We start from the raw sequence: 11,343 nt of genomic DNA, 5'->3' as shown, positions 1-11,343 counted from the left end.
GTCACCACAACCTAGGTCTGAGCCCAGAAAGAGCTAAATCGATTTTTGCTCAAATAACTTCTTGAAATTCTTAATATGCCTCGGTTTCTTTTTTAACACCACATATGTCACCTAGCTTTAAAAAAAGTTAGATCCCTATTATTAACTAGGAAAAATAAGTTGTAAGAGAAATAGGCATAATAGGAAAAAAAAACTTAAGAAACATACACACATTTAAGTATGGTTTGGTTAGTTAGCGCCTGAGACAGGCTTGACGAACATCTTCCCAAGTGGCCTGGACCTGAGGCCCTTTCACAGGTCTCTAGGAACCTGGCCCTCTCCAGGCTGACTCCAGGGGGTCCCAGAGCTCTTTTCCAGCCCTTTCTCCTGGCCTATATTATTTACAAGTGTCAAGTAACAACAGTTAATAATCAGTGGACAAAAGAAGCCCCATTAAAGGCCTGGGGCTGCTTCAGGCAGAAGAGACTATCTCAATGTCCAAATGAAGAACCCTGGTGTCCAAAACAGAGACAGAGGAAACATTTAAAGAAAGCGAGAAGGAAAGAAGCTGTGAACTAGACCCAGCGTGACTGGTGGCTCAGATGGTAAAGCGTCTACCTATGATGAGGGAGACCTGGGTTCAATCCCTGGGTTGGGAAGATCTCCTGGAGAAGGAAATGGCAACCCACTCCAGTATTCTTGCCTGGAAAATCCCATGGATGGAGGATCCTGTTAGGCTACAGTCCATGGGGTCGCAAAGAGTCAGACACGACTGAGCAACTTCACTTTCAATTTCACTGCTGGGAATGGAGAGCTGGGTTGAGGGGATTAGAAGAGAGATGCCTGGTGTGAGTGTTTTAGTTGATCAGTCTTGTCTGACTCTTTGAGACCCACTGTGGCCAACCAGGCTTCTTTGTCCATGGAATTCTCCAGGCAAGAATCCTGGAGTGGGTTGCCCTTACCTTCTCCAGGGGATCTTCTTGACCCCCACGGCAGGCAGATTCTTTACCACTGAGCTACCGGGGAAGCCCAGAAAGATGCCTCCGGGGTCCCAAAGAAAGGAGGCAGGGTTGGATCTCCAGTAGAAGCAGCTTGAAACTGGGAGAGCTAGGTAAAAGGATCTATCTTTTAGGAATTTCAGAAAGACGGCCAATACACTGGACCTACTCTCCTGGACAAAGCCAGGAGCAGTTTCCTTATTTTTATTTTTAAAAATATATGTTTACTTATTTGGCTGCACTGGGCCTTAGTTGCAGCGCTCGGGGTCTTCGATCTTTGTTGTGGCATGTGGAGTCTAGTTCCCTGACCAGGGTTCAAGTCCAGGCCCTCTGCATTGGGAGTTGGAAGTCTTGGCCACTGGATTACCAGGCAAGTCCCTCAGAAGTGGTTTCTATGGTGGGTAACTGGTGAGCTAGTTATTTATTTCATTAATGTTTAGTGGGCATATCATTGGGTCAGACCCTATGTCAAGAAAAGTCATTCTGATTAAAGGCAGAGGACGTAAGTGACTTGAGACTTTTACTAGAGATTTTTCAGGAAGCACTGATACCTTCTCCAGCTTTTCTGGGAAGGCGGTGGAAAAGCAGAATGCCTTTCCCACCTCCCAGATTCAGGGGGCTCCAGGAGAGAGGGGCACCTCTTTCTTTGGAAAGCAGCTTCTGTACTTGCCCAGCAGAGGGCGGCCAGAACCTGGACACTATGGTTCCAGCCACCAGCTTTAGGACACCAGACAGATGGGAACCTAGCCCCCTCACTGCTCACTGCAGGTTGGGCGTGATGCCCACTTGCTGGCAGCAATACCCTAGAGAGACAGGAGGCACCGGGAGGTGTCAGAGATGCTGTTTTGAATTCTCTCTAAGCTGTGTCACTTCTGCCTTGTGTAGGCTCAGTCCTGGTGCCTTGCCAGGCTTGTCCTCTCTAGCCTGCTGAGCGAAGGATCATTTCCTTCTCATCCCAGGGCACGCTGCTCACCCTGTTTCTAGCCACCTTTGAAAAATCGTTTTGTTCCATGACACAGACTCCTAGAGCCCCAGAGGTGGGAGGAACTTGTGGTGCTGCTTGTCCAGGAGTTGACATTTCAAATAATTTCAGAGGCAGGTGGGGAGTGGAGCCTCAATTGGTGATGCCAGCTTAGGGTGAGATGGTGGCCATGGTGAACTGGAGAGCCCAGATTTGTGCAAAGTCACCTCTATTCAAGTATTTTTCTTTTTTAAAAAAAGAAACAATTAATTATTATTATTAATCATTTTTGGAGACACCATGTGGCATATAGGATCTTAGTTCCCAGACAAGGAATTGAAACTGTGCCCCCTGCATTGGAATTGAAGAGTCTTAACCACTGGACCACCAGTGAAGTCCCCAAGTGTTTTTCAAATTACAAGTAAAATAAAGCATGGCTTTGGGCTGTGTCAGGATGCTGGCTGCCAGGTCTTCCCCAGCTTGGAGAAAGAAAGGTGGAACTATTTGCCCAAAACAGGGCCCGATTCCCTTTCCCAGGCAAATCCACTCTCTTCCATGATGTTTGTCCCTTGGGGGAGCAGGGTAACAATATGGAGTGGCAGCAGTTGGGGACAACTTGGGCTCCCAGCTCGGGTTGCCCCAAGGCTACTCATCAATCCTGGATTGCTTCATTTCCTTCCTTGGCCACCGCTCCCCTGTTTGGAGCAGACAGCCTCCCCCAGAGCACAGGGCACTCCTTTTCCTTGTGGTGAGTCACAACCTCTGAGCTGACTTGGGGCCAGCCTGACTCCTCAGAGTCAGGAGCCTCTCCGCCCACTGCTTTTTCCAGTGAATACCTCTAGCTGTGGGCCTCTGGGCCTCTGGGCCTCCGCTTCCTCTAGCCGCCTCCCTATGGCTGGGCCCTTTTATTTACTCAGGGTGTTTTTTTTTTTCCTCCTTTAAACGAGGTCCTATGGAGAAGTGCCTAGGAGCTTTTCAAACTTGATCCCTCAGATCCCAAGGAGAAATAAGGATTAGAAGCGTAAAGGGCTGCTTTCCCATCATGAGCAAGGGTCACTACACATGCTTGGGTGTGGATTTTTTTTAAATGCAATCATAGGGGCTTCCCTGGTGAATCAGTGGTAAAGAATCTGCCTGCCAATGCAGGACACACTGGTTCAGGTTCAATCCCTGATCCGAGAAGATCCCACATGCCTCAGAGCAGCTAAGCCTGTGTGCCTACTAAAGCCTGCCTGCCCTGAAGCCCATGCTCTGCAACAAGAGAAGCCACCGTAATGAGTAACCTGTGCACCGCCACTGGAGAGTAGCTCCGGCTCTCTGCAGCTAGAAAAAAGCCTGCGTAGCAAGGAAAACCCAGCACAGCCAAAATAAATAAATAAATAAAATTCTTTAAAGGGACTTCTCCAGTGGTGAAGAATCCACCTTGCAATGCAAGGGACACCGGTTTGATCGATCCCTGGTCTGGGAAGATCTGACGTGCTGTGGGGCAACTATGCCTGTGTGCCACGACTACTGAGCCTGTGCTCTGGAGCCCTTGAGCCACAAGTACTGAGTCGACACTCTGCAGCTACTGAAGCCCACACACCCTAGAACCCACATTACACAAGAGAGTCAGCCCAATGAGAAGCCCACTCGCTGTAACTAGAGAGTAGCCCCAACTCTCCGCAACTAGGAAAAGTTCCCTCTCTGCAACGAAGACTCAGTACAGCCATAAATAAATAATCAATTATTTTTAAAAATCCAATCATATACTTTTGAGTCAGGCCCTGCGCTCTATGGGAGGATTGACAGGCCACCTGGGCTCTGTGGGGATACTCCATTAGGGCGTGACACTTTCCCTTCAGCCTCTGGGAGTAGCAGGAACTCCCAAATAGCAGGAATGGGGCTGTGGTCCCTTCACCAGTCACAGAGATATATTGGGACCTGGGGCAAGTATTTACAACAGTCCCGTGAAGAATGTCAGCTCTTTCTCACCATGACTAATCCCTTGAGGATTAGCCCCAACTAGCCCCACTGTCATGGAGTGCCTGCTTGCAACACCTCCCAAACTGAAGTGTAAAGATGACTAGGGTCCCGAGAATCAGGTCTCAAAAGAACACAGTCTTGAGAATATCATTTGAGAGGAGGAAATAAGGACCAAAAAAAAAAAAAATCCCTAATGAGATTAGTTACCTGCAGGGCATAGTGGGAAGAGGATAAAAGGAAGAAGGAAATTGAGAAGAATGACACTTCTCTGAAATAGCTTTTTGTTCTGACTTGCTTTTGGAACCATTGTAATTATTTTGAAATATTACATATTTCAAAAATAAGTAAAAATGTAATAAAACTCACAAGGATGGGGAAAACCCTAAGACTGGAATAGAGAAATAAGCAAAGTCCCTTGACTTCTGTCTTACCGATTTATAGTAAATAACCTATCCTGTGCTGTGTGTTAAACATTTACCTATAGTTTTGTTTAACCTCTGCAGCATCTCTAAATTGTAGGTACTATTACCATCCTAGTTTTACAAGACAGGAGGTCATACCCCAGTGGCATTAAGGAAGGTCCCGAGGTCCCAGAGTCTTGAAGTCAGATTTTGTATCAGATTTGTGATAGATCTCAGTTCTGATGTCCTATTATATATTCAGCTCCGTGCCAGGCACAGTAATATAAGTTGGTGTCTTTAGGGTTCCAGGAATGTGTGATCTCAGTGAAAAACATTTAACATGACAAAGCTATAAAAATAGAGAAATGAATGAGCCCCTTATTCATAAAGATTTAAAAGAATAAATTTAGGAGTGCTAAGTCCTCTTTGTGGGTTGACTTCCTAGAGGAGATGGGATTTGAACGGCATTTTGGAGGCAGAATTCAAGTAGGTGTAAAACAAGGGCGAACGAATTGCAGGCAACAGAACCCACTGGGAGCAGAGGTGTGGAGAGCCAAGGGAAAGACCAGCCTTTGCACAAGAATAGACAACACAGAAGGGCACTTTACGACTCTCTAGGGTACCTCTTAAAAAGAGTTCAAAGTAAAAAAAAAAAAAAGTTCAAAGTATAATGGAAAGAAAGTGGATTCCCAACCCCCCAAAATTAGCCCTTTGCATTGGTAATCAATTGTGTTATTATTCAATCGTTAAGTCGTGTCCGGCTCTTAGCATCCCCATGGACTTCATGCAGCCCGACAGGCTTCCCTGTCCTCCACAGTCCATTGAGTAGGTGATGCTACAATGTTTCCCAGCATCAGGGTCATTTTGTACTCCAATATAAAACAAAACTTTCTTTTAAAAGTTAGCCCTTTGGTTGCTGCATGTTAATATTGCCTAGTTCCTTTCTAATTACTGGGCTCAAAGAGATGACTAGGAAACTGCTGCTAAGTCACTTCAGTTGTGTCTGACTCTTCGACCCTGTGGACTGTAGCCCACCAGGATCTTCTGTCCATTCAGGATTCTCCAGGCAAGAATATCAGAATGGGTTGCCATGCTCTTCTCCAGGGGGTCTTCTTGACCCAGGGATCAAACCAGCATCTCTTAGGTCTCCTTCATTGGCAAGCGAGTTCTGTACCAGTAGTGCCACCTGGGAAGCCCCTGACTAGGAAAAGGCACACAGTATATTCTGGATCTGCAGACAAACACTGTTTTTGCTTTAAGGGGAAATAGAATCTTAGTCCCTTTGGTTACTTTTGCTTTTCTAGTGGTGAAGTCACTCAGTTGTGTCTCTTTGCGACCCCATGGACTGTAGCCTACCAGGCTCCTCCCTCCATGGGATTCTCCAGGCAAGAGTACTGGAGTGGGTTGCCACTTCCTTCTCCAGGGGATCTTCCCGACCCAGGGATCAAACCTGGGTCTCCAGCATTCCAGGCAGATGCTTTAACCTCTGAGCCACCAGGAAAGCCCATTGCTTTTCTTTTTTTTTTTTTTTTTTTTTTTTTGAGCATTAAAATACTTTATAACAACAGAAGGTATCTGGAAACACTACGTGCTAACAGACAATATGACACATAACTCGGGGTGGGGGTGCAGAGGAGTCAGCTGGGAGTGCGGCTGAGGCCACCGGCTTAGACCAAGAGCCTTTCGATGGACTGCTGGATGGACTGGATCTGCTGCTTCAGTTGTGAGCCCTCTTTGATGGTGACGGAGCAGGCGATGACAGGCCTGGAGACCCCGCAGGCTCGCCCCAGAGCCTGCTTGGAGCGCACGAACACATAGGGCACGTTCTTGTCCTCACACAGCAGCGGGAGGTGCAGGATGATCTCCAAGGGCTCCGCATCTGCAGCCATCACGATGAACTCAGAGATGCCTCTGTTGAGGGTTTTGGTGGCCTCATTGGCTCCTTTTCGAAGCTGCTTGTAGTTACATGACTGCTGAACAAGGTCCAGTAGTTTCTTGGTGAGGTGGGCATCTGCAAGAGGGTAGGCCTTTGGATTGACGTCAGCCTCGGTCATGGCTGCGGTTCAGTGGCACCGTCCCTCCTCAAGAAGCACAGGCGACTGCTTTTCTATTTATACTTTTTTTTTTGAAACTTTATCTTACCTTTAAATTAACTTTTATTTGTGTAAAGTTGCTTTTTCCATTTCTACTTTTACAAGCAGAAAGAGAGGCCAGTCCCTGTATGCTGAGCTGAAAATCAGACCATCAGCCCTGCTGCATTCTTCTTAGCTAGTTTGCAGGCAGCCCCTTAGGTGTGTAAGGAGGGGTGTTAGATGGTAGGCTTGGGTTTCCCTGGGGGTTCAGATGGTAAAGAATCTGCCTGCCGTGCAGAAGACCAGGGTTCGATCCCTGGATGGGGACGATCCCCTGGAGAAGAAATGGGTACCCACTCCTGTATTCTTGCCTGGAGAATTCCATGGACAGAGGAGCCTGGCAGGATACAGTCCATGGGGTCGCAGACTTGGGATTGAGTCAGGACTGAGCGGCTAACACATTTTTTTCCCTGAACCCATCCCCTGCTGGAGGGTTTAGGGCTCAGCAGGGATAAGAGAAGAAAGAAGCCTGGCGGGCAGACACCAATGCTGGGTCTAGCTGGACTGCAAGGCAGAAATATGAAGAAAAGCAAAATATGGATAGTCCTATCAGACTAATAAATGGTTAACTGTAGACTAAGTTTTCATCTGGACCAATGTTCACGTAAATTTGAAAAATCCTTGAACCAGGGACAAACGCAACATCTGGTCCTCAAACTGCTGCCCCACCCCCACCCCCCAGCCCCTGCCTGGAGCCATCCCCTTCTAAACAATAGGGATAATTTCACATCTCCCAGAGGGGAAAGTCTTCAGCTCTCCCCTCAGATCCTTCCATTCTTGCCCAGCCGCACTGACCCTGCTTCCCTCTCCACCTCCGAGCAAGCAGCCCCTGGCTCTGGGGGGCAACACCAGCCCCTGCAGGTCTGTGTTCACACACCCCCACCCCAGTTGGGAGCACCGGGACCCTGGCAAGGCCGTGGGCTGCCTCCCCTGGGCACACCCCTCTGTCGTTGTGGTTTTTTCTCATCCTGTCCTACTGGTGTGTTTGTCTTTTCATCCCCAAATTCAGAGCTTAATTACAAGAGCCAAGTCTTGCTTTTTTTCTCTACCTAGAACAAGATTCAATTTTTGATAGTCTTTGTTTAATGGTTGATAGATGGATGCATTCCCTTAAAGCAATGGTTTCTTCAGCTTTTAAAACCACAACCCTCAGTAAGAAATGTTTTTTTACAGGGACTTCCCTCATGGTCCAGTGGCTAAGGCTCTGCATTCCCAAAGCAAGGCACCAAGGTTTGATCCCTGGTCAGGGAACTGATCCCACATGCCACAACTAAAACTTGATACAGCCAAATAAATGATCTGAAAAAAAAAAAGTTTTTTTTCCATTGAAACCCAATTTATACATTCATCCACACATACAACCACAATTATGGGTATATATTAATATAACCATAAATAAGAGTTTCAAGAAATAGCACTTAACTCTTCTTGGATGAAAGTGAAAGTGAAGTCACTCAGTCTTGTCCGACTCTTTGTGACTCCATGAACTGTAGCTTACCAGGCTCCTCCGTCCGTGGGATTTTCCAGGCACTAGTACTGGAGTGGGTTGCCATTTCCTTCTCTGATATTTTCTCCTTTATTCCATTTTATTCCTAAGTGCTTTGTTGGGACTTGCAGGTGGAAAGCCACAGTCTGAGAGCAGAAGAGAAGGGCTTCCCTTCCAGCCAGGATCACATTAGGATTAAGCTGTAACAAATGAGGGTCTCTGCCAACTCTGACGTGTAGATAAGGGTCTTGGCCTCATTATGAAGCAGGGGCCCGGGTTGGCTTAGTGGCTGCTGCCGCTGCTGCTGCTAAGTCACTTCAGTTGTGTCCGACTCTGTGTGACCCCATAGACAGAAGCCCACCAGGCTCCCCCATCCCTGGGATTCTCCAGGCAAGAACACTGGAGTGGGTTGCCATTTCCTTCTCCAATGCATGAAAGTGAAAAGTGAAAAGGAAGTCGTTGCTCAGTCGTGTCCAACTCTTAGCGACCCCATGGACTACAGCCCACCAGGCTCCTCCATCCATGGGATTTTCCAGGCAAGAGTACTGGAGTGGGGTGCCATTGCCTTCTCCATGGGCTTAGTGGCCACATGTTGCAATCATGCTCTGGCCTGGACCTGCCCTTTGCAGCTTTCTCATCCAGTCTTTTCTATCTTCCCTTCATTCCTTTACCAGAGTCACCTCCATGGACAGAGGAGCCTGACAAGTTGCAGTCCATGGGGTGGCAAAGAGTCAGACACAGCTGAGCACAAGCATTCCAGCTCACAAAGACTTCCTCTCATGGTGCTCAGGGCCTCACCTATATTTTGTGCATACCTCTGTGATTGCCTTTTATCACACGGGCTTGTGAGGCAATTCTTTTTCACATGGCTTGTTGCTCAGCTGAGTGCCTGGAGCAATGCTGGCCTAATAAAGCGGGAGCACAGCAGAGCGATGTGTGAAGGAGTTGAAGGGCTGCTTTCGGGGTCCCCTGGTGCCAGCTCTTCCTGATTGTTACTGGGCCAGGAGTGGCCTGAGGACTCAGGGCTGCAGTGGGGACAGGCAGGTGGGGGCAGGCTGCTATGAGTAGGTTACCAGGAGCTGCCCAGGGCAGTGAGTGGAATTCAATGGTGAATTTTCAAAACTCAGTTATCTCCTCACTTTGCACAGAAAGCTCATAACTTGAATCAAGACATCAACCAGGGGTGCAGAGTGAACTTTGGCACTCAGAGGCACCTCTGAGGACTGACATTCCTGCAGCCCTGATTTCAATGGTGGGTGGATGACCACCAACTCGAGGCCAGGCATCAGGAGTCTGAATGTGACCCAGGTCCCTCCCTGCTGGTACAGTCAACCCTGGGGCCTTGGAGCTTCCCTCTGTCTCTTACTGGGCCTCACCCTGAGCAGATCATGAGTATAATCCTATGCAGGAGGCAGTTAGTGCTGGGTTTCCACCTCCCACTCCAAGATACCAATATTCCTGGTAGAAAATGTTTTGGCAACTGTCGGAAATGACAGAGATCCTGAAACATAAATAGTACATAAATCACATGATGTCGGAAAATGTAAGTCATGGTTCTGCTGGTTCAGTGTTCCAGGTAACCACACAGCTTCCATGAAGACAGAAACCACAAACACAGAGCTCCACTACACAGAGGGTCTGCCACCTCCAAAAGGAAACTGGATCAAAACATTCCAGAACATTCCAGCAGGCCGCTGCCTTCATCTGGGCTCCACTTGCTTTGTGTCTTTTGCTCTTTCAATGTCTTTCAGGAGGAGCAGCATCATGCAGCCTGTGATGCCAGGGTCAGGGGGAGGGGCGGGGAGGAGTTCAATTTATTTTAAATGAATTTCAGCAACAAGATAGATTATAAGCAAACACAAAACTAATGAATGTTCCTCTTAACTGTCTACCTGGCTCTGCCCTCTAGTTGTTGCATTGTTTGTCACATGAAAAAGGGAACCTGCACCTCGTTCTCCAGGAGCTCATGGTGCTCATTTAAGGCAGGTCTGAGTGGGGAGGCCTCCAGGAAGGAGCATAGGAGGGTTAGCTGCTCATAAGCCCTGTAGTCTCAGGAATGGACTGCCACCTTCTGAACTCCAGTTTCTTCTTATTCGTGGGTTTAGAATTACTCCACTGTGCTCTTGGGCTTCCCAGGTGGCACTAGTGGTAAAGAACCTGCCTGCCAGTGCAGGTTGACGTAAGAGATGCAGGTTTGATCCCTGTGTTGGGACGATCCCCTGGAGGAGGGCATGGCAACCCCCTCCAGTATTCTTGCCTGGAGAAACCCATGGACAGAGGAGCCTGGTAAACTACAGCCCATAGGGTTGCAAAGAGTTGGCCATAACTGAAGCGACTTAGCATGCACGCACTACTGCACCTGGTAAAGAATTCGCCTGCCAATTCAGGAGACAAGGGTTCATGGGGTCAAAAAGAGTCAGATACGACAGAGTGACTGAACACACATGCTCAGGCACACATACATACATTACTGCACCCAGGCCTTCTGGGAAGAGGGAACTGATGGGATGTAGGTGGCAGCTAACGTTTGTGAGGAAGTCAGTAACTTTCTCAAGTGACCTTTGAGGCTGCTGCCTTCAGAGCAGGGAAAGGAGGTGGTGGGAAACAGCCAGACTGGGCCGACTAGATTTTTCCCATGGTGACTCAATGGACAAGAAAGCAGGATGGACAGAGGAGAGTGCCAGGCAGCCAGAACCTTCTGGATTGTGCCCTACTGTAGGCAGCAGTCATTGAGGGAGTCTTCATGAAAGTCATGGTCTAGCTGATTACTCTGGGCACCTGTATAGCTTGGTTGGAAGTCGGGTGAGGCTAGGAGCTGGGGGTGAGTGGCTGGACTTAGGGAGGAGGGAGTGAGAAAGGAGTGGGTGTGAGAGAGTGGCCACAGGAGGAGTCAAAATTGGGTTTCAGGACTTCCCTGGTCATCCAGTGGCTAAGACTCTGAGTTCTCAATGCAGGGTGCCAGGTTCAATTCCTGGTTGGGGAACTGAATCCCAGATGCCACAACTAAATACCCCATGCGCCGCAACTAAGACCTGGTGCAGCCAAAGAAAAAAAAGTATTTTAGTTGGGTTTCTACACGTGCTTTGCCAAGCCCCCACCCCCACTGTGGCCCCTCCCACCCTATCTCCCACCACCTGTCTTCTTTCTGCCTTTGCCTTTCCCCTCCAGTCCTTCTGTCTCCACTCCACCCCCTCTCCCCACACCAGTCCTATATGTCCTGCCCCCTAAGTTGGGGCAGATAGGAGGCTCAGCCAAGGCTTCAGAGGATGTTCATGCCGCCTGGTAGGTGCTCCCAGGGTGCACTTGGTCAGGCTGGCTCTGATTGGGTCATGAGCAGCGGGAGGGGCAGGCAGCTCTTTCTTTAGTCTGTGAGTGAGAAAAGCTTCTGCTGCTTAGACCTCACAGGAAGCCGGAGCCAAGG

General features: G+C 48.5%; 1 protein-coding gene across 1 annotated transcript; it reads right to left on the bottom strand.

Annotated features, from left to right (window-relative positions):
- Positions 1 to 5,856: 5,856 nt before the first annotated feature.
- On the bottom strand, positions 5,857 to 6,388 carry LOC105613621 (NHP2-like protein 1). The gene has a single exon (XM_042246088.1). The coding sequence runs from the start codon at positions 6,356 to 6,358 to the stop codon at positions 5,972 to 5,974; it is 387 nt and encodes a 128-aa protein (XP_042102022.1). The 5' UTR covers positions 6,359 to 6,388; the 3' UTR covers positions 5,857 to 5,971.
- Positions 6,389 to 11,343: the final 4,955 nt, after the last annotated feature.

The sequence above is a fragment of the Ovis aries genome, chromosome 3 (genome assembly GCF_016772045.2).
Source record: "Ovis aries strain OAR_USU_Benz2616 breed Rambouillet chromosome 3, ARS-UI_Ramb_v3.0, whole genome shotgun sequence".
NCBI classification, from domain to species: Eukaryota; Metazoa; Chordata; class Mammalia; order Artiodactyla; family Bovidae; genus Ovis; species Ovis aries.
This window is presented reverse-complemented; position numbering and strand designations above follow the sequence as displayed.

Coding starts and splice junctions, on each gene's coding strand:
- LOC105613621 (XM_042246088.1), bottom strand. CDS start 6,358: ATGACCGAGGCTGACGTCAATCCAAAGGCCTACCCTCTTGCAGATGCC.